This window comes from Excalfactoria chinensis, chromosome 2, assembly GCF_039878825.1.
Source record: "Excalfactoria chinensis isolate bCotChi1 chromosome 2, bCotChi1.hap2, whole genome shotgun sequence".
NCBI classification, from domain to species: Eukaryota; Metazoa; Chordata; class Aves; order Galliformes; family Phasianidae; genus Excalfactoria; species Excalfactoria chinensis.
In genome coordinates, this window is record NC_092826.1 from 69362920 (window position 1) to 69386404 (window position 23485).

A 23485-nucleotide genomic window follows, 5' to 3' on the forward strand; every position below is an offset into this window, starting at 1 on the left:
TGACATACAGTTTCTTGGCTGCTGAAGTAGGATGTTTTGTTGTATTTTATTCTTTTCACTGGAAATACTTTACACTTGAATATATGTTCCTCATTTGGATTAGGGAATTCCAGTATTCCTTCTCTCCTGTGGCTCTGTATAACCTTGATATTTTATGTAGAATTTGCCTGCAACTTATCACTGCTACTGTGTCTGCTCAGTTTTTTTACTCTGTTCACATTCATTAAGTCAATTTCTTCAGTTTCTGCTTACCACAGAAGTGGCGAGATCTGTTTGACACATTCCAGAAATAACAGACTTTTGCTCTACCTTTACCCAGGACATCTGTATAGTGCATATGCAGCAGCCTGTTGTGATGCACTTTGGAAATGCTGGCTTTCTGTGATCAGGTTATTACAAGGTGGTGGCAAAGCTTCCTGTGTCTTAGAAGCATCATGAAGCAGCATACAAGTTAAATCACAGAATCACAGAATTGTGATTATATGCTGCTTTATGATGTATCTAAGACTCAGGAAGCTCTACCAGCACTACCTACAAGTTCTCAGATTCCTCGTGAAGCACCCTCAACAGACCATATTTCTCACTGAGATCGAAAAAGGGTGGATTCAGGGAAGCCTGAAGTACAGTAGTAGGTAATGTTATTGCTGTTACTCATTTTGCTTATTGGTGAACCAAGCAAATCTGTTGTTTCCTGTACATAAATTCTGAGTCTAGTTTTGTACATTTGTTAATGTTGATATTTTAGACCCCACTCAAACAGTGAGAAATTTCAGTCTTTGCAAAACTTTTCAGCAAGTGAAGTGATGTAGTTAAGGTGTATTTATGGTGTGGGGGAATCATAAGAATTCCTGTGAGAATTAGTGTATTGAAGATACAGTGTTCAGGCTGATTCCTAGCCTGTGGATGGATAAAATGCAACTGATCACTCAAAGCTGTTGACAAAGTCAGATGAGATGCTGTGCAAGTAAAATCACACAGGTGAAAAATACATTTCCTGAGTAAGTAGTTATCCTAAAAGCTTGTCTGCAAAACACAGGAGCAAAAGCCACAGTAGTCTTTGTTTTGAAATCTGCCATCACGTAGAGTTGAGCAGAATTTTGGTGTGGATTCAAATTCTTACATTCTTTCTCACTCTCTCTCAGCTCCCACAGCATTTATGAGTGAGAAGACTGAAATCATGGCCAAACCAGGTGTTTGTAGTAGTGCCAAAGTAGAGCAACAGATATTTTCCTAACTGGAGTGAAGTGTGGGAATACAGACTAGGGCTGAATGTTCATGGAAGAGAATGGTCTGTTGGCTTTTTGTGTATATTCTGACTAGTTGACTGTAGAATAGCTCAGAGCACTTCCTGTGTATACACAATATGTTGAAGGGTGTTGCTAGAATACATCTCTCTCATCTTACTCAAACTAAATTTTACAGTAGAATATACTGAGGTTGAAATGAAGACAAGGGAAGTGGAATTGGCAGAGATTTCAAATACAGAAATCCACAGTTCCTGAACAAAACTAATGAAACAGAAGCCTGTGCAAGCTGCTGAAGAAAGGTGCCAGTGTGTGGGAAGGCTGAGGAGGCCTTGCTATGGCCATAACACGGCTGGTTCACTCACATTTAACTGTGGAGTGTGTTTGATTCAGAAAAGCTTGTTGATATGGTCTTGCTTTGTCTTGTGACTCAGTGCCAGAAATATGCCCTCACTGCATTATCCAGTATAGATAAGCACAGCTTTTCATTAATTTTATCCCAGAGTGAACCTTGAGGTGACAGATCTGCTGTTCTGGTTGCCAGCTGCTCCTGAGTATTTGATTCTGCTGAGCTGGTGATCTGTGGCTTAAATTTGGATGTCATAATAAAGCTGCTGTCTTCTGTGCCGAGAACTGGAGCATGCCCTTTCCAGGCAGCAGACCAGCTTTTTAGCTGATCTGGCAATGTGTATGAAGTGAAGTCTCTGCTCGCTACGCTGATACGCTAGTATTTCTGAATCTGAGAGTTGAGGAAGAGATGCTTCTTACTCTTAAGAGATGCATTCAGCAGCAGTATGTTGACGTGTGTTGTTTTTCTGACTTGGTAGGACTGTGTGCCAGTTAACCAGCACAAATTTCCTCTCCTGAGTTTGTCAACACTGGTAGCTACATTGGCTTTAAAATGGACCAAGTTGATGGGTAGCAGTCCAGGTGTTACTGAAATAACACTAAACACTTTGGAAATGTGAAGCAGAAATAGACTTTGGAAGCTATGATGTGGGCATTTTTATTTACTTGTTCAGATAAGGAATGGGGTGAGTTGTGACAGGATACTGATAGTTAATGTAATTTTAGGAAGATATAAGAAACTTGATGTTGCTTCAGGGATGAACTTAATCTGAATGGGCATTGATTATAATTGTGGAATAGATTGGAACTTTAAAATATAATTAAATCTAATTTTCAAATATATGTATACATTTAATATCTTAAATGTTCATGGAAGACTAACTCCTGAGGTTTTAACATCTCAATTTGCTTATTCTTTTAGAAGATGCAGTTTTTGTCCAATGCACATACTGAAAGCCAAAACATATACATCTCAAACCTCTTCCATGCCCCAGTGTGCATATTAGTTACATTTGGCCCTGTACAGCTAACAGCTCCTTAAAGAAGTCGGTCTGTGGTGATGCACAGACTGCAACGCTGTGCTGGGGGCATGGGCAAAATGAGGAATTGACAGTTTTGCAGTGCAAAAACTATGGCCTTTACTTTGTCTTAGCCTGCTGTAATAGTCGAAAGCTACTATGAAATGAAATACAAAGAAAAATTACCTCATGTAAAAACAAAAAGGACAGAGACTTCATAAAACAATTCTGAACTCAGGAAGATATTCACTTATGAATAATTGTTCTCTGATAACGTTCAGCAAAATATTGTATGGTCTTATTTAGCACCAGTCCTTCAGGAGATTGCAGGGATGGGATTTAAAGAGATGGAGGCCCATGATGGAAATGCTGAAACTTCCAGGATGTTGCAGACAATTAAAGTAATACGATCTCAGTGACTAATGGCATGCTCCCAAGAACTTAGGAAAGAGGTAGCACAGGATGCAGGCTCATTCAAGCAGATGTTTCTTAGTCTGTGCTATGTATAGATCAAGAAAAAAAGTGCTGGGTGAAACATTTGCTTGTCAGGGATTCAGAATTTGATTTCCCTCTCCAATTTTAATTCTGATGGGATGTGAAGAGGAGATAAAGAGAGAAGAACCTCATTCTGTGGCTGGATTTAGTTATTTACGTAGTTCTCTCCCCGTAGGTTAAAGCTGATTTACCATTGGATAAAGTTCTTACAAAGGTGACAGGGCTTAGTGCTTTGGGGATCTTTCTGCTTTATTTTTATAGTGAATAGAAAAGCGTGACCAGAGATTTCTCAAAAATCTCACTGAAAGAAAGTTAGTGTTTTTTTAAATGATGAGGGGTTTTTCTTCTGTCAGATTACTGTTGCTTTCACTATTGGATGGAATAATTCATTACCTCAGAAAATCATTGCAGTATAAAATCTATAGTTCTGCTCTGCTAAACATGCTCCAGTCTCTTCTTCTCTCAGTAGACTGTTTGGCTTCTTTTGGGTTTACTGTGCAAGCTCATGCTGGCTCCACCCTTAGGTTTGTATCTGTAGTTTATGTAATTTGCAGCGTACCCAGTGCTCATTTTGGTTTTAAAGCTGTATACAGAAGGCCAACTGACATGCCACCCATTGTGAACTAAAGTCATCTTAATAAACGGCAGAAATTTATATCCAGCTTTGATAACCTGACAGTTCTGTTCATCTTTGGTGGCTTTATGCTAACTTTTGTGGATGAACTGCGTCAGAACAAGATTATTTTGAAGGGAAACTATTTGTCAGAAACTTGCTTATTGGAAAAGTGCTAAAAGCTTACCTGGTAATGTATGAGAAAGAATAACTTTTGCTATAAAAATGTCACGAAAGTGTTCACTTCAGAAATGGCTTAAATTGTTCCACTTTCAACAGTGTATGAATCACAGCTAGACAAGTAATGCATGCTAATTACTATCACACTCTTTCTGCGCATTTATAAATTGCCTTTTCTGCACAAGCAGCGGGTGATTTGGCTAATTAAATAGGCAAATGCAGTGTGTTTCTGAGCTCCTTGGTTCCATGGGGCCAGGATACCATGTTTACAGTTGTGCTGTGTTGCTTCTGCACTGAGAAACTGGTTCTGTGTTCCTGGTAACCAGGCACCCAGCCAGCCAGTGCATTTGTTGTGCTAGTACTGTGCTGTTCTGCTCCAGGTAGGTGGTCATGGTTAGGACTGGCTATGTAGAATGAAGTCTGCTTCTTCTGTGCTGGCTTGGTCTCTAGTACCCAGGGCGAGCTTTAAGGGAAATATTCCCAAGCAAAACACATCACCAGTGTAATCTGACCCTGCCAGGTCTTCTTCCCCTAGTAACAGAGGTGACTGAAGCGTATGTGAGGAATAAGAATCACAAAGGTAAGTTTTCCCCTGTACAGATGACACCCAGCACCCAGCTGAAAAGACATAGTGGAAAAATTCGAAGTGGTTCTTGGACCTACTTTGCGCTGCAGCACAGGTACTTGTATGGGTGCCAAGGGGCAAACTAGATACAGTTCAGGATATCCAAAATGACTTCGATTCTGATCTGTCTTTGATAAACATCTCTGTAAATTGGGCCTTTTATAGACAATGCATTAAGCATGGGGTAAAAGCTCGTCTAGCTAGCACCAAATGCCTTAGTTCCATACTCGACAGTAAGTGCTACACTCTCTGAAGTGCATATTTACACATTTGCAGGAACTGTATGCACACAGCATCTCCCTTGGAAGATCTCTAACACAGTGTCCTGTTTCCAAGGTTCAAGACATAGTTTATAAACTAAGAGAAAAATAAAAATGTGTCTTCTGGCCATTGAAACCTGAGTAAAGTTTGCAAGTTGTGCTGTCAGGCTTCATTTGTCTTGAAGTAAAATTTGCATTTCGAAGTATGCATTTGAAAACATTTATTTATTTGTTTGTTTGTCTTTATGTTGCAGTGAGTTGTGCTGGAATGAGTGCTGACTAGTGCTTATGACACAGTTGTTAAGTTCCAATGATTTCTGCTCCTTTTAAATAAGAAGGACTGCTGTGACTCGAGCTCATGGTGTTAATGACTATGGAATTGCATTCAAATGTGTGAGAGGCACTGTCTGTGAGGCATATAAGTAGTCAGAAGATCAGAGTGTGTTCAAATAGGAGGTTCTGGGTTTTGGAAGGTTTGGGGTCTTTCTTTTTAGTAAATTTATGGAGAAGAGTTTGGTGAAAAATCACAAACTCGTCCTTGATATTTGAAAGTATAACTCAAGCTACACTGAAAACCTAACTGAAGAGGCACGTAAGGCTTTAAGATATTAAAAAGAAGCAAGAAAAACAAATAAAGGAAACATCAAAACCACCACCAACAAAAACCTAGCATTTGATTTTAAAATAAAGCTGCAGTGGAACTTTTTAATTGAAACTTAGACTTCACTGAATTTTCTATTCTATTGTCACACCGCTGGTAGTTACCTTTATGATCAGAACATTACACAAAAGCACAGAGTATTTAGTAGAGAATGTTAAGCAAAGAAATAAAGCATTTGTCTTACTCTCTTTTAAGTTAAGCCATGTGGATTATTGACTGCATTTTAATTGTTAGCTTTTAATTAGTTCCAAGTTTAACAAAGCCAGTTGTATCTCTAAATTGTTGAAAGACAAATTCAAATGAAGACAAAAGATCTTAATACTGTCCATCAGAACAGAATGCTTCTTTCAAGATAAAAATGAGATTTCAGTCCTTGTTCTTGGAAGTTAGGGCTTGAGATGTGATGAGAAAATGGGGAAGAGAGACCTGATTTGGCAGCTTCCTGTGAGAGAAGCTGTTGCATTGTGCTGGGAGTGCACACAGGAGTGTTGCAGGGCACCAGCACGTGCCCTCTTCCAGCACTGTGTTATTGCACTATAGGTGTCTGATGGTTTGCTGGTGAATAATTTCCACGCACAGCTTAGGATGCAATAGTTTATTTTGTGAAATTGTGGAAAGAGCACAGTGGAATTCAGGTGTCTGGTAATGATACATTGCTCGGCTATACCTAGAAGTTATTCCATAAACTGCAGTGTGTCTGCAGTTCTGAACAGGGATATGTGGGTGTGTTCAGTGGGCAAAACAAAGCCAAAAAAGTTGGTGTAATTACTTGCAAAGTTTTTTTGTTGTTATTGTTGTAATAGCATGAAATTGAAAACAGCGGTTTTGGTAAGCACCATAGCTGTAGAGATTATGATAGAAAAATAACTTCTCACGGCAGATTTCTCTCTGTATATTGTTTTCTGAAATGCTTTTTCCTTTTTCTGAAGGCCACCGAAATGTGTCATGTTATCTGTGTGCGTGTGTCAGCCTGGCAGTGTAAATTTGATGGTGGCTACAATACATCTCCCTTCCTTCCTTCCTTCCTTCCTTCTCTCAGGGAGTGTTACCATAGCATTTCCCTCCCGGTGACTTTCTCGCAGAGCTGCAGATGGGATTCTTGCTATGAGCTCTCTGCTGCTCAGTCGGATACATTCAGTACTGTAGAAGGAAAATGAGAAAGAAAGGGTGACTTAGCAACACGGATAAAGCTTTCCTGGTATTTCCAGGACATGAAAACCTTATTTGAAGCAAAGGCTCATTTTTATTAGATTGAAGATGGGATTTTTCGATGAAGAGAAACAAATACTGTTTCTCCCTCTCCATTTTCTCCTGCCCAAGCAAATTGATTTTCAACAGTGACTGCCTGATCCTGGTGCTTATTTTTCTTTTCTTTTTTTTTTTTTTTTCCTTCCTTAGCTGTGGACATGGCTTGAAGAGTTGCAGAAAGAACTGCTTGATGATGTCTATGCAGAGTCTGTGGAGGCCGTCCAAGACCTGATTAAACGTTTTGGTCAGCAGCAGCAGACTACTCTGCAGGTTACAGTCAACGTCATAAAAGAAGGTGAAGATCTCATACAGCAACTAAGGTAAAACAAGGTTTAATCTAAATCTCTTCTGGCATGCGTCTGGTATTCTGCAAGGCTTAGTTTCTATTTTGGGAGCAGAGATAATGACTACATGCTCTGACCTATAAATAAAATTTGTAAATATTAAGACTGCTGTTATGTTTCATTCTGTACTGATGGTCTGTAACTCTCTGTTTGCAGGAAGCTCAGCTTATAAACACTACCTTCATAAGAAGGAGACTTTGTTTACATAAGCTACCTTTGTAATAGGAGCAATTGTATGTCTTTGTAGTCCGGGAGATGCAGGGCTCCACGATTTTTTGAGTTCTGAGCAGCAGACTTCTCATAAAGAGACCCTTGAAATTGTTTTGCAGTCTAATATAGCACAGTTTTGTAGCGATGACCATCAGTTTGCAGTCCATTCATTCAGCACTATTCTAAATAAACTTGGGACACATCTGCGCTGTTACATCTCCTGTTTTCTATGGGATTTGATGTTAACATACCTGAATTTGTAGAAGTTTTTGTACTACAGTAAAATACTTGTTAATCCTTTTTTTGATATCTTATATTGATTTTTCACTACCAGGAAGGTCCAGTGAAGTAAATAGTTATCAGATGCCACTTCCTTTTCACAGAGAAAGAGCTTCTCTCTTTTAAACTTTACTCCTCCTGTAAGCAGAATTTCCTTAAATGTTGAGGTGGTCAAAAAAATGAAAGCAATCTTATTTTCTAATGCTTTTTCAAGTAGTAAAACATAATTTGGACTTGTAGTAACAAAATATAAAGACTTAACTTGCATATAATATGATTAGCACTAACTTTTCTTTAAAAAGCCCTATATTTCATGGTCATGTGTATCATCCAAACTGTGCTCTTTTCTTTTTTCAATAACTGTCTTCCCTCCCGACCCCCATCTCTATTTTGAATAGGGATTCAGCCATTTCTAGTAACAAGACCCCCCACAACAGCTCAATCAACCACATAGAGACAGTCCTGCAGCAGCTGGATGAGGCCCAATCTCAGATGGAGGAGCTGTTTCAAGAACGCAAGATCAAGCTTGAGCTGTTTCTGCAGCTCCGCATATTTGAAAGAGATGCAATAGATGTAAGTATCTGCTCTTGAAGCTGCACAGCATTTCTTCTCTTGTTGTTGAGGAATGTTTATGCTGAGATGATTCTGTAGTTGCACTGAGATATGACATAAGTGAATGATAAACCTTTTTTCTTACTTAACTAAGGCTTCTATTTTGTATGTGGAAATCTCAGAAGAGAGTCGAGCTGGGCTTTTTTATATTCATTCCTGCTCTGATTGCCTCCCAGTGCACATTTAAGCAACTGTCATGAGTCTTGTGTAAAATTGTAATGTACCATTTGCTTCGTCTAGCAAATGTGGTTTGAATATCAAGGTGCCTTGATATAACCGGTATGACTACATTTAGTATGACTTATAAGACACGCAAAATGATTTAGTACTGAAACTCTAAACTGTTGCTTTGTAGTAATATAACTCTTCTTTCTTTTCCAAATCAGCAGTGTGTTTTTCAGTTGACAACTGTGAGTGGTATTTGGAATTCTTTGGAAATGGTGAATCTCCCTTGCTCTCACCTTCTCTCCATCTCTCAAATAAGGACCTTTTTTGGCTCTAAAAATATCAAAAACTAGTGCCACACCCCTGCAAAACTTCAGGCAGTTTTTGAATTGTGCAGATTTTGGAGGAGGGTTACAGCAATATCAGTTGGAGAGGTTCTGTTTGTGTGCAGGAATGTGCATGCAAACAAATGTTGAACTCCACATGGAGCTTATGTTATATAATTACTTCATAAAATTTCAACTAAGTTGACTACGAATGCTGTACACAGTGAAAACTGAGTTGGTGCTTCAAAAGATTAATGGTTATCCTTTGGAATGTGATCTTGTTTGGCTATATGATGGCTTACCTTGACGTTCTGTAAACCAGAAATTAAAATGTTATAGGAGCTACTAAATTTACCTCTTCCCTTGTACATAAGTAAAAGCCACAACTGTTGATTACATACAGATGCTGTAAGGGCAAAGAGACAATTATCAAAAGTGATAGCTTTTAAGGTGTTTTTTTGTTGTTGTTGTTGCTTTTTGTTTTGTTTTTCCTTAAAATTGGGATTAAATACCTTTGCTGAATTTTAGGTTAGTTAAGCAAATTATCAGGTGCAGGCCAGGCACAGGCAGACACAGTTCCCTGATTTGTACCCTTGGAGGAAGTGAGACTATACACTCCACAGTAATAATAACTTCAGTGTAAAGGAAGACTTAAGAAGCTTCTCTATTTTGGTATTCACATCGAGGAGGTGAAACTAGTCTGCAGAGGCTTTACTACTTAAATTGGGAGTTGCTGTCTTGAGCGTGGAAAGGAAAGGCTTGGCAGAACTGTGATTGTAATAATTAATTGGCTGACTGATGCGTGTGGAGAAACATTAAAGACTTCCCCTTTTATAAGATTATCAGCAGTTTTACAATCAAAGCAAAAGTGATCTCCAGTGGGTGGTAAGGCACTAGTATAGGCTGTCCAGAGAAGCTGTGGATGCCCCATCCCTGGTGGTGCTCAGGACCAGGTTGGAAGGGGCCCTGAGCAGCCTAATCCAGTGCGTGGCAGCCCTGTCCACAGCATAGGGTTGGAGATTGACCATCTTTAAAGTCCCTTCCAATCTCATCCATTCTGTGATTCTGTTACGTAATTCTTTGATTCAGTGTTTGATGGAGTTGGTATGATATTCTCAGAATATTTGTATTGCACCTGCATGGTGCAAGGCATACTAAGAAAACTGAAGGAAGAGATATGTTCAGAGTTTCAGTGAAGTTGACAATTAAGGTGATTGCTCTCTGTTGTAGGTTGCCTAGACTTACATAATATCAGGAAGCTAGATGCAGGAGCCTTGCTTTACAGATGTGTTCTAGTCCTTCAGTGCAGAATAGCACCACATGGATAGCAGTACTTCCATCTATATTGTTTGATGATGAGATTTTATAGTTGAAGTCTGTATATCTTAACTTCACGTCTTGCTTTTTCTAAGCCTGACACTTGGCATGCTTCACATTTTGGCATATGCAACATAAAGTTAAGCCCCAGTTTCTGCATTAAAAGAGTTAACATGTTTTGTTTATATGGCTTGGAAACAAAAAATGTCACTTACTTAGGGTTTCCAAGTAGTCCTCCCAGGAAGAAACTGGGTTGTGATAATCGTGGCTGCCAAGCATCTTCAGCAAAATGTTGATTGTTTTGCCGTCTCTGCTTCCTCAGCAAAGCATGCTTCTCTTTTCCCTCTCCCTGAAGGCAAACATCTGTTTGGAAACTTCCGGGAAGAAATGCAAGGACTAGTTCCAGGTCAGTTGTGAAAGCAGAAGTTCAGCTGAAGTAACATGATAGTGAGGAGCCAGATAACACCTATGAACTTGCAGACCTTGCTTTGACCTCCTTTACCTAGTCAATTAGGACTTGGCCATAGTGGCAACTCACTCAGGTGCATCCTGAGAGGACAGTTTTTCTGGAAGTCAAGCGGTGTTTCTAGCTTGTCTTACTGTTTCGAAATGGTGCAAGCTCAAATGGAACAAAGGACTCCCTTAGGCACTGCAGATTCATGCTGTGTAGCTGTACTCCTGGGTACAGTGATGAAATTTGCTGCCATGTTTACTCATCCTCCTTTTGTCGCTTTTCTTTCCTTCAATAGTGAAATATTCTTTCTTTTAGATGTTGTCTTTTATCCTGTAACTTCCTATGTTCTCCTGCTCTTCTGATACTGGTGTAACTGCAGCAACATCTCCACTTTGCCCCTGCTCTTAGCATGTGGACCCAACCTTCTCTATCTTTGCTTTTGGTCCTGAGGCCCTTGAAGGACTCTGTTTTGAATACCTGTATTAACTAAAAGCAGGAAGGAGCAAAATAATGTACGCAAAGAGTCTGGTGTTAGAATGAGGAAGTGTTTGTAGCATAAGGAGGCTGTGTATGGACCTAGTCAGCCATAGTGAAGCTCTGGTGGCAATGAAAGCAGCCTAAAACATGTTTTTTTATCTTCTGTGTGCATTTTTCACTTGCCCATCTCTTAAATACCTGTGTACATATGTCAGGACTCCATGCAAAGCATGTTGCACGCTTTCCAACTCATGGCTTTATCTCTATTTTTGGGCACTACTTACAAGATGCTTGTGAAGTCATCCAGCTGAAAAGGCAGAGTGCTGGATCACAGAGATCTAACTCTTCTTCCTTTTCAATTCACCCTTTTTCTTCCTCCTCAGTGCATAATATTTTCTAGATCCTGGTTAGCATTTAGTTGCTACGAAGAATGCAGTTAGACTCTTTTGAGCAGAGACGTGTGGTTCTTTATTTTTTTGCCATTCAATACAAAAGAGTCTACATCTCTTCTGTGTTATACTTATTTCCTTCCTGTGCTTCCTAAGTTTTAGTGAGTAAAAACACTTGTCAGGCAGCTCGGTCTCTGCACTAGAACTCCTTGAACAAATTTTGTGGTAAGTAGTTGCCCTGTGCTTTTGTGGGTTGTCCATTTCCTGAGAGCAGTATTAGTTTATGATTGTTTCTCTAATTGTCTGCTAGTCATTTTAATGCCAACTATCTTGATAAAACTTTCAGAGAAGGCTCCGACTGAAAAACAGTGTCAGTTGTAAAGCAGAACTTGCAGGAGAAGCCTTGAAGAATGCAGGCAATGCTTAACATTTTGCTTTTGCCCTTAACTTGGCACTCAGTAAGTTTGAGATTTGCAGTGCGTTCCTAATGGCTGAAATCTTAAGCCACCTAATTACTGCTGAAAGAATGTAAGGACTTCTGCCATTGTTAGGAGCCCCAGCTGTGATGTGCACTATGATTTCTTATCTTCTGAATGGACGTGGGACCGTGCTGGCATTATTTATTTGAATCACAGGTTTCCTCATCTTTTAAAGAGGACAGGGGATGTCATGTTCTTGTACAGAGCCATGATCTTAACCCCATGAAATAATATGGGAACAAGTTACCATTTTTGCTATTGTTTTTTGTTGTTGTTCTTTTAAAACAGTATTGATAAAAACTCTTAGCTGAAGTTGCACGCTGTGACGTCTTACAACTACCTGTCATTTTTGTCAGGCGAATCCAAGGATGGTGTGAGAGGACCTAGTGGCTCTAATCTACTTAAAGTAAAGCATTTCATTAATATAAAAAATTGAAGCTTAACCACAGCAGTCTTCTGTGGTATGTCAGTTTGCAGTGTTGATTGCTTTATTTTCTCTCAAATTAATAGTAAGGTAGGCAAATTGTTGGGTTTGGTCCTGAGAAGTGGTGGGTGGATTGGATTTATTTTTAACACAGTGACAGAAATGAGCCTTGTTAGGTCAAATCCATTTTTCAGTTATGTTTAGGAAGTCAGCAAAAGATTATGTTCTGAAAGACACTGGAATTTTGCAGTCTTCTTCAACACACAATTTTCTGTTTCACCAAGTCTAACTACATTTCTTGAAGGTAATTTGTGAATACTTTTAGCTGACCTAGGTGAAATGAGATGGTAAATCTGATTTCTGAGGCCTTTCATAATACAGAGGATTGTTTAAGGAAGCAACTTTTAGATGTTTTCCACTGCTTTTAGTGAAAAATGAACATAGTGTTACCCAAACGGAGAGCTACTGGAAAGTGTGCTCTTGCTGTTGATCTTCATGGTGACTACGAGGCTCCCAGTGAAGAGTAACACCACTTGGAACCTTGTTATGAAGTTTGAGGAATTCTGCTTTGTAACGGAGCCTAGAGACACATGGAGCTTAATCATGGAGCTTAATCACACTCACAGAGCTTAATCAGTGTTAGAAAAAAAATATATAACATTAATTTTACAGACAAGAAAACTGTGGTAACATGTTTTTAGAAGAAAAATAAGAGAACATCTCACTACTCTTTACCCTCTCTTGTATTTCAAAGGGTAATTAACGTAGTTTTTCATTGCTCATCGTTGTTAATTTTGCAAAGGCATTTGTTGGTATGTGTGCTAGAAGGAGGGTTTTGGAGCTGGGAGGAGCAGGCCTGGGGGCATGAGAGCAGAAAAGGAGGTTACCCGGAAGTAAGCAGTTTATCAGGCGGGACTGTTAGCAAGACTGGAAATTTGTGAAATATTTTAAGTTGGTCAAAAGGAGATGAAGATCAGAAAGAGGTGATGGTGAGACATGTTGGATATGGATCAAGTAAAAGGGAAACAAATGGAGGAATTGTGTAGTACTTTGTGAGAGAGGAAACCTGTGTATATGTGTATGTGGGGAGAAAGCCACTCATAACTCCTTAGTAAATTGTGTGTTATGTTTTAAATATACAAAGGAGAGATGAAGGAAGCTTTAAACAGTAGCGAAAGGCTTTGTCTTGTATAACTTCTTTCATCCATTGTCTGTCAGCTTCTGTGTTTTCATCATTACTTCTGAAACGTGAGCTTATCTGCCTGTTTGTGCTTGGGTACAGCAAACTGACTGGGGTTAGAGTTTGTAAGTAACTATCCTGATTGTTGGGTGCATTTTTTTATGGTGCTATTTAAGTGGAATGAAAACAAGCCATCACGAAGGATTATGGTTGGCTCCAGAAACTTTGTAGAGTTTATTTGACTTTGTTTTATCTGAATTCTGGATTTTTGTACAAGGTTTATTTTTCCAGAGTTTCTGTTGAAGTTACTGAGACAGTTAAACTACACAACTGTGATGAGCCACTTGGAAAGTGTAGTGACAGACTCCTGCTCACAACAGATATTTATGCAGATAGCAATTTTGCCACTAGTGCCAGTTTGGCACCAGACTCCTTTTTTTTTGCTGTGTCCTGCTATAGGAGTGGCTGTTTTCCTTACCCATCAATTAACACTTCATGTTGATTTGTCCTACTCCTGAAACTGTAGAAATCAAGAGCTAAGATGATCTTTCTTCTTGATATCTACAATTTTGCTTTCCTGGTGATCTGCAATAACTTGTGGCAAAATTCTTTGAAGACTTTGGAAAAATGTATTTGATGGTAATTTGATGGCTTAATGATAACTAGACAGGCTTGTCTGAAGTATGTAATGGGTGCATCAAACCTGGGTTGTAAGAACTCATTCAACCCATTATGATCAACAGAAGTGGATCAGAAATTACCTGTTACACCTAAAAACTGTTCTGTATCTCAATTAAAAGGAGTATTTTAAGTTTTCAGACAGGTTTTGGTAAACACATTTTGATGGATGAGCAAGGAATGCTTTCTTGTTGTGATACATATGTAAAGAAAATTCAAAACAAAACAGTTAAAAAAAACAACAACAACAACAACAAAAACCTTAATCCTCTTCTTTGGACATTTTATGGCAGAGAGTAAATTCCAGAGTTAGTGTAGCTGAATGATTTATCCTTGCAAATTTAACTGTGATATATTACTTTTTATTCTTGTTTCATTCAGTAAGTACCCTGCCTTTTGTGACAGGCAGTGCTTCTCAGTTGTTTGTTAGAAGGTGATGGTGCTCACAATCTAAGCTGGCACTTGATGTATGAGTTATTGCTTGGTGTAGTCTGAAGAATAGAGAAGATGTTTTAAGTCAACAGTTTCCTTTAGAAGTGGAGATAACATTTTAAATCTGTTTCACAAGTGATGCATTGATGAGTGGATACTTCACACAGTGCCAGGGTACCCATGGTGGTGGGGAGTTTGAGAAGGCACACATTGGTTGAAGGAGAGTCGTTGTGGTTATCAAATACACTCTTTTGGATTGTTAGTCAAAATTGAAAACCTGTGTGGAAATGAGCCATGCCTGAACCATATCAAACCTGATCATTAGATTGAATCAACAAGTGACGTGTTCCCAGCTGCCATCTGAAGTGCAACATTGGAAATAAACATACATTGTATAATGGATTAGTGAATATTGTCTTCCTCCTTTTCTATCAGATAATTTCAGACCTCGAGTCTTGGAATGATGAGCTCTCTCAGCAGATGAATGACTTTGACACTGAAGATCTTACAATCGCAGAACAAAGACTCCAGCATCATGCAGACAAAGCCCTGACCATGAATAATTTGACCTTTGATGTCATCCACCAAGGGCAGGATCTGCTGCAATATGTCAACGAAGTGCAGGCATCTGGTAAGATGGCTCCTTCATAAGGTTTTATAAGAATTACCCAGTTGACTTTCCATGGAATGTCTAAAAATGTGTGCTGGTTAAATGTAAACTGGAGAGATGCAGATATTGTTGGGTTTTTTTTGCACTCAAATCATTTGATAAAAATAGTGAATTCATGTTGTCATTATGACATGTTAAGTAAGAGTTGGCAACACCTGGAAATGTTTACTTTTCTAAGAAAGCGAGTCCACTCGAGAAGTCATTAAAATTAAAGTAAATGGTAAGGAGTTAATTTTTTAGTTAAGTAGAGCAATTTCACCAAGTTATAATTTTCTGCTTTCACTAGTAAATCTTCCATCCTGATTTCTTATGGTATGTTTTTGACCAGTATGCAGTTACCTAGGCTAAATCTCAGGCTTATTAAAATAAATTAAAGAAGAAGAAGAAGAAAAGTAGTAATGATAATTTTGTATTTTCAAAACTGTGCAAAAAAACCCTCCAAATTATGCTTGTTTAAGCAAATTCTCGAAGTTGCATTTTAAGAGAGAACTGGAAAAGTAAGTTTACAACAGTGGAAATGACCTCGTATGACTTGGAAAGCCTTAATTCTATTATAAATGATTGTCTGCTTACAGGTGTTGAGCTGCTTTGCGACAGGGACGTAGACATGGCAACTCGTGTTCAGGATCTGCTGGAGTTTCTCCATGAGAAGCAGCAGGAGCTGGATGTAGCGGCCGAGCAGCACCGCAAGCACTTGGAGCAGTGCGTGCAGCTGCGCCATCTGCAGGCGGAGGTCAAGCAGGTACGAAATCATTGTGCCCTGAGCTGGGGAAGCAAGGGTCTTTTCATACCCCTTAGAAGTGTTCATTTTCATTTCTGTGAATAGAAATGAAAAGTAACTTATATAAAGTCTTGTATTTGGAGAAAGGAAGGAACGATCTTGATTTGAGAACCAAAGGAAATTTCATCCTGTGTTGATATTGAAGTGATTTTTTCAACTTGTATTAACAAACACAATTTGTATGTGGATATGTTGCATATTTGAAGCTAATTTTGGCTTATTATTATGTAGATGGAATACTGTCGTTTTATCAAAGATTATAACAAGGTTTCCGTTTAATTTTTCTTTTGGTTTTGGTTTGTTGAGTTGTTTTGTTTTTTTTGCTTCCAAAACTGTTACTACTGCTATTGTATTTTCACACTTTAAATAAATGCAGCTTTGTAATCATGTCATATTATTGGATTGGAATACTACAGTATTTTATTATTTTATTTATTTTTATGCTATTGTACATACTGCTATATTTTTCTACAGAGTTCATCCCTCAAGTTATTGTAATAAGACCAGAAAACTGTCTTTCTTGCTGTGTTTTTTGGTTACATTCTTGCAAGGAGTCTTTTCAGTACTCAGTAGAGGAACTTCAAGTGTAGTTATGTTACAGTTCAGATTGATTTCTGTGACAAGTTAATTCTTGTCTCATGTGCATTGGTTTTCTGTGAGTACAAAAAAACAGATAGAAACATCCAGTGTTACTTCTCCCTCAACTACAGGACCAGTTCTGCTTTGTGGCATTGAACTTTTATGCGTCAAGCCTCAAGACTAGGAGGAAGCAAAATAGGGCCAGAAGGCAAACAAGTTTAAAGAAATCTTACAAAGAATTTTCTTGCTAGCCTGATGTGTAATAGATGCAGAAATGGTAAAAATGGACAAAAAATTGCAGTGTAGGAAAACCTCAAAAGACAGGAGGAAAAAGATGTTCTCCAAAGTAATGAAGCTGTATGTAAAAGAAGCAATGTGGAAAGGAAAATGTGATCACTTTATACAGGATAGGGACATAAAAGAGAGAAACAGAGAAATAGTTGAGAGCATCTGTCTCAGCCTGAACTCCACTTGCATTTACCAGCCAAACCTTTGATCACTTGAGATATACAGCTGCTAGATTAGTTATTGCTGCCATATACTCATTTTGTATGAATGCCTTAACATGCAGCATCTCCATGGTTCAGATTCTTTACCAAGCTCCAAAGTGCGTTGGTTTTAATATGCTCATTAAACATTAGCAGTTGTCTGTTGTTCTGATTATAGTGTATGTTCTTGGATACACCTATGTGTTTATATGTTTAGAGCAGTGTATTCCAAGCTTGAATCCTCAGAAGTACTTTAGGATGCCTGGGATTCACACATTCACATCTTATATCTTGGTGCATACACAGTGCACAGTATTCAAGTCTCCAAGAATACTGTTAAGGATGACTATGCTGGCACTCCATATAGTGCCATATGGATATGGAAACTTTAGTTGGACTGCATGCTGAAACAGGTGTGTCTTTTGATCGTGTTCAGTTAGAGTAAAAATAATTTTAAGAATGCTTAAATCAAGCATTCGCTAATACAGCCACTCTTTCAATTATTCCACGTTCTCTTTCATTTCCACAATTTTGCTGTTGTTCAATAGATGCTTTTCTAGCCTGCTGAAGATGAGGAGAATAAAAGATATGTGGAGTGTGTGGCCTACTCCAACAGTGAGGTGATGGGAGTATGCCAATAAACAGTAGAAGGTAGAAGCCTTGGGAAAGAAAACAGGCTCTCTGATTACTGGGGCTTATGCTAGCTCTTTAAGTTAGAGCAGAGGGGAAGAGAAAGGGAAAGGAGAAGGAACTAGCAATAACTTCCTTTGTGCAAGTCCCACCTGCATTTCCATCCTAATCTGCAGCAAGCAGGAGTGTAAATCAGTGTGTTTGAAATAGCAGGTTCTGTGCTAGCTATCTGCTGTGTGTAATAGAATGCCAAGTGAAGATGATCTTGAATTAGTGCCATTTAAACATTCTACTTCTTGGTAAATTCTCTAGAGAAGGCTAAATGTATTTTAACACAAAAGCTGTGTGTTTTATCATACTGTACCTGAAAGAATTCAGTTGTAGTGTAGAAATTTAGCTTAGAAATGCTTTTATAAGAAAAAGAAATTAAGAAATGATTTTAAATATCTGCCCTTTCATGTTGTTCCAGAGAAATCTGTTCCCCTGAGCTTAGTTTCTGACTGCAGTCTGTTAGACCCATATAATTCCTAGGAATTTTCCCTTCTTCTTGCTCCTCATACCTGCCTTGGCTTATTTCCTTGAGTGCTAGCAACTCCCAGGCATCTTAACTAGAGACTCCCAGCATTTTTATGACTCTCTTTGCATGCCCTGTGCTGTGATCTGGAAGCATTTCCTTGGAGAAGGCCAGAAGCTTATGTTTGTAGATAGAAAATCTGTGTGTTGGAGCAGAGATTATGCTTTTACTTTCAAAGATGAAGGCAAGTGAAACTGGAAAAGATACTTGAATTTATAAGAAGACATCAAATTACAGTTCAAGATGATCTCGATGCACTGACGAATTATGCTGGCATGGTGTACTGGCAGGAATAATCGGCTGAACAAACACAGCACAGGGCAGCAATTCTGCAGAACTGTTCACAGATGACAGTGGATAACCGGAATTATGTCCAGCTTTACTCACTAATTGAAAGTTTTTGAGTGGAGTGATGGTTATCAGCTGGAGAGAGCTCATAAAAGATTAGTGAGAAAAGTTAGGAAGTTAAGCTCATGTGGGAGTGGTTGAAGATTCTGGGGTCAATGAGGAGTGTTGCTCAGAAGAAAGAGTAGGATAACTTTATTGAGGGAGAGGAGAGGGAGGGGAAAAAAAGATGCCGAAGGCAATAAAATATAATTATACTATTATTTTTTTGGGGCAAGATAAAAGATAAAAAGAGGGGCCTTAAGGTTACCCATACCTGCTGTTGGTGAGGAATGCACTAGATGGTCTTCTTAGGCTTCTCTTCTCCACCGTGGAATTCTTCTGGATTTAGTGGATGACTCAAGTGAGCACACTGTGAAAAGCAAATATCTTTGAGCAATTAGAAAACACTCAACAGTCATGATTTTCTCAACATTATTTGGAATTTTCTTTCTTTTCACTAAGCTGTATGCCCTCAATTTTTGTTACTGACACTGACTCTTTGTTCCTCAATTTTTGTTACTGACACTGGCTCTTCAGCACTTCTTATTTGTAATTTGATCCTGTTTTCTAGAGGCCATTGAGAAAACACAACCTTGCTTCAGTAAAAACTGAAATCACAAATGTGTTGTAGTTGACTGAAAGACACAAGTTGTCAGCTAAATGAAATAGGTGCTTAATTATAGTGAATGTCATTGTGTTATATTGAATGTATAATAGAGTGTGAGAATATAATTAATAAACGATTTAGTCAACAATTTCAGTACCATGTTTGTCCATAAGTGTTTTTGTCAGTGATGCCTTTCTTCTTGCTAACTGGCAGCGGAACTGCATATTTCAAGGTCTTTTCCTTTGTTACAGGTCTTGGGCTGGATCCGCAATGGGGAATCAATGTTAAACGCTGGCCTTATCACTGCTAGCTCTTTGCAAGAGGCAGAACAGTTACAGAGGGAACACGAGCAGTTTCAACACGCAATAGAGGTAAGAGCGCTGTTTTGGTGACCATCACCAAGAATTCCTATGTTACATTTCACGAGTCTCAGTGAAAAACATTGCACTAACATTCAGATATATTCATACTTAATATAGTTTAGTGCTGAAGAATTTAGGCAAATATATGTTTAAACAGAGAACTAAAATAAAAAGCTTGCTTATAATGAAGCCCTACGTGCTTGCACCTTTTATTGTTTAAAACCAATGTGCAGTAGACTGCCTTAAAGCTCCGAGGACATAAATAGCCATCAAGTCAAAATGAGATAAATCATTTTCATCTTTTTTTTTTTTTTTTCCTAATCCTCATATTGAAGGAAAAGAAAATCTACTTAGAATTCATGATTATAAAGAAATTTACTGTGACATAAATATGAGGTGTGTGACTGAATACTATGTGGTAGTTTTCATTGTAGGCTGCTAATCACTGTTGATTTGCTGATTAATCTCCATAGGATTTATTTTTTTTCTGTTGACATAGTGAAGTTGTACAATGACTAATTTTAAACAGTTCTGTTTAGTTTATGAGCGTATGTGTATAGAAGTATCACTGGCAGAGTGGAAATGTGAGCCATTGTGGTCTTCAAGAAAATGAACTCGGCTGCCCTACTGAACTTTTGAATTCCATCTCTTTTCAGAAAACACATCAAAGTGCCCTTCAGGTTCAGCAGAAAGCAGAGGCAATGCTGCAGGCTAATCACTATGACATGGATATGATCAGAGAGTGTGCAGAGAAGGTTGCTTCCCATTGGCAACAACTGATGCTCAAGATGGAGGACCGTCTTAAGCTTGTGAATGCCTCTGTTGCCTTCTATAAAACTTCTGAACAGGTACAGAAAAGCTATTTGATCTGTCAGCTTTGGTTAATTCTTCACTGTGGCATAAAGCAGCACTATCTAGAAGACTTGGCTAACTGGGTTTGGTTATATTCACTTATATTTACTCATTTATCACAAAGAATGCAAAAAGCAAATTATTTTCCCAGCTGCCTTGGGAACACAAACCATGTGTTTCTAAATAAACAGTACATAAACTGGGCCAACTATTAAGGGACTGCAGTGTATTTGGTCAGGGTATCTTCAGTTATCAAAATTCAAAGTTACCAAGTGCAAAGTGCAGTGATTATTAGTGGAGATTCAAATCTCTGTCAGCCTCTCCTGTCTCTCTCCCCTTTAGTATTCTACAGATTTTTATTTTTAATTGAAAAAAGGCTTGTAAAACCTTTCAAAAATAGAATACACCATCCGAGTGTTCAGTTGAGTTTCTGTTTGTTTCAAGATATTTTGTTTAGACCATAGCAAGTTGCACAGAGGTTTAAAGGAAGTACTTCAGATGATTAATGCAGTGTTTTGTGTGAAGGTTAGAGAAGAATCAACTTAATTTGATTAGTCAGCAGACCAGTTAGCGAGGAGGTTGTTTAGGCTGCTTCCTCTGGTAATCATGTCTCGCCCTGAACTGTACAGTTGCAGAGACAGGAGAAGATGAGCTTCATTACAGAGAGCCTCTTCAGCAAATCCACTTCAGAAGGCCAGTGCTCGTAAAAGTAAAGCCTAAGTTTCTTGCCTCCCTTTAAGTCCCAGTCAAAATGTGTTAAAATCTAAGTTACGTGTGTAGGGTAGAGTGGTTTTCAGGTTCTTTCTTCTTGAATTAGGAATGAATTAGGAAATTTTGTTGCACTGACTTATGTGTGAGTTGAACTCCTTCTGCCTGATAGGTGTGCAGTGTATTGGAAAGCCTGGAGCAAGAGTATAAGCGGGAAGAAGACTGGTGCGGGGGAGCAGACAAGCTGGGTCCCAACTCTGAAACAGATCATGTTACCCCCATGATAAGCAAACACTTGGAACAGAAGGAGGCATTCCTAAAGGTACGTTTTTTCAGTTTTCACTGTCTTCTGTGTCTTAGAAAACCCTCTATTATGATGCTGAAATATATGTGGTAAGCAATGGTGCAGTGTTTAGTTGAAGTCTATGTCCGTGTCTGGAGCCTTACAGATGTAGGAAGTGGCATGATAACTGCTTCTGATGGTGATTAGAACAAAGCTAAGCTCATAAAACTGTAGCCAGTTTTATAAAAATATTTCCTGCTGAACTTTGGTAGATGTCAGGTCTCCCACTGTGACTGAAGTGGAACTGGGAAATCACTGCTTTGAGCAACTGTCATTCTAAAAAAATACTTAAAAGCTGCTGCATTAGAAAAGAAGTGACAGTTATATAGTGTTACTGCTGCCTGTGCAACTCTTAGATGTACTTGGACTACAAGTACAGAAGAAGGAAATTGCTAGACAAGCATCTGGGGATAGCTGGCTTTTCTAATAGTCTGCAGGTAATTGAGAGGTTTTCAATCTATCTGATGTGCTAGTGAGGGTGTTACTAATCATACTGAGTAAAAATGTAATGGATGCTTGCAAAACAGCATAACCAAGCCTATAACCAAAGTCTTTTTCCCAGTATCATCTTGAAAGATTTCACAGTATATCACTTAGTTTTATCAAAAGTCTTTTTGTTCTTAATGGATGGATGATAACATTAAAAAATGTGTGAACTTAGCTCCAAGTATGCTGCCAAATATATATTTCAGCAGCTGGCATGTGATTTTTCCAGTATTGTGTTAAATAATTTGAGAAATGACTTAATATCTTCATTACTGGATCTAACCATGCAACCTTTTAAAATTGTGTTTCGTGTTCTAAGACAGTCAGGCCACATTTAGTACTTGGTGTATGTTAAGATGAAGAAGGCAGTTGTGCTGAGTGAGGACTAAAAAATCTCAAGGCCTTTAAAGGGCATGTCTTCATATCTGAGCACTTTTGGTTTCACTTCAGCAGAGCCATCACTATGTGTCTAAAACATTGGTGAGTGTTAAGCATATCCAGGTGATGTCAGAAGCACGTGCGCTCTGTTTATGCAATAAATCATTTCAAGTGGCAGATACACAAAACAAACTTCTCTGTGATTTCTGAGTCACGCTGAAAGCTCTAGAGGTAGTTGCTTTTAGGATCTTCAGATAAAAATTGTTTATTTTGTTTGTAAGAAGAGATTAACTACTGTTTGTTGGGGAAACTGTTTTACTGGTTAGCTTGATTTACTTGTAGGAGAACTTAATAAGCAGCACTTTAAAAAAGTATAGAGAGTTGGATATGCACAAAAAGGGAGAGAGGAATGTCCATCATCTCTTTCTGGTTTTCTACATATGCATCTTCAAAGAAAGTAATACTGCTGACTCTCTAGGCTTGCACACTGGCCCGGAGGAATGCTGATGTCTTCCTGAAATACCTGCACAGGAATAGCGTAAACATGCCAGGGATGGTGACGCACATCAAAGCACCCGAACAGCAAGTCAAAAGTAAGGGGTTTCTTCTTCTTTTTCTCTCCAAAGAGTCTGATTGCCATATGCTGTGGTGTTTTTGATGAGGGGAACTGATGCCTGCACAAGTGGAAACGGTTCTGTCAGGTTTCACGTGAAGTAATTAAGATTGTTCTCATATTTGCAAAGAGCTGCCGGTCATCAAGTTATCTCATATTCACATTAATCTGCTCTGAATTTATCCCTTTTTACATATAATCTTCTTGCAATTAGTCCTACCAGCATCATGTTCATATTTCTTGTGCAGGTAAATAGTAGCTGAGGCAGGAAAGAACTATTATGTGGATCCTGGCTTTTTTAGGGGTAATTCGGCATAGTGCAACATTGAGGTGTAACTCGTGTTGTGGGGAAAGGAATCGAGAAATCTTCAAGAGCGAAAGTGGCAAAGTACAGAAATGAATCAGACGTGTATAAACAATGGATGAGGTAGGGAGAACAGAGATTGGAGACAGACATTCAGAAATAATAGTTACATTTTAATCACTTATTTGCTAGTCATGTTCTGCATGATGCATTTTGAAACTGTGGCTGAATGCTCAGGCCATTCTATAGACTAAGAAACAGAGA

At 38.6% G+C, this 23485-nt stretch overlaps 1 protein-coding gene across 2 annotated transcripts in view; it reads left to right on the top strand.

Moving 5' to 3' along the window:
- The window catches only part of TRIO (trio Rho guanine nucleotide exchange factor), a 224951-nt gene that overhangs the window by 105123 nt on the left and 96343 nt on the right, over positions 1–23485 (top strand). For both annotated transcript variants that reach the window (XR_011902859.1, XM_072329481.1), the window contains exons 12-19: positions 6844–7013; positions 7925–8099; positions 14895–15090; positions 15705–15871; positions 19427–19546; positions 20194–20385; positions 21270–21419; positions 22783–22897. Coding sequence is in view for 1 of the 2 variants with exons in the window: in XM_072329481.1 (XP_072185582.1) it covers positions 6844–7013; positions 7925–8099; positions 14895–15090; positions 15705–15871; positions 19427–19546; positions 20194–20385; positions 21270–21419; positions 22783–22897 (1285 nt within the window). In the remaining variant the exon portion in view is untranslated. The remainder of the gene's footprint in view (positions 1–6843; positions 7014–7924; positions 8100–14894; positions 15091–15704; positions 15872–19426; positions 19547–20193; positions 20386–21269; positions 21420–22782; positions 22898–23485) is intronic.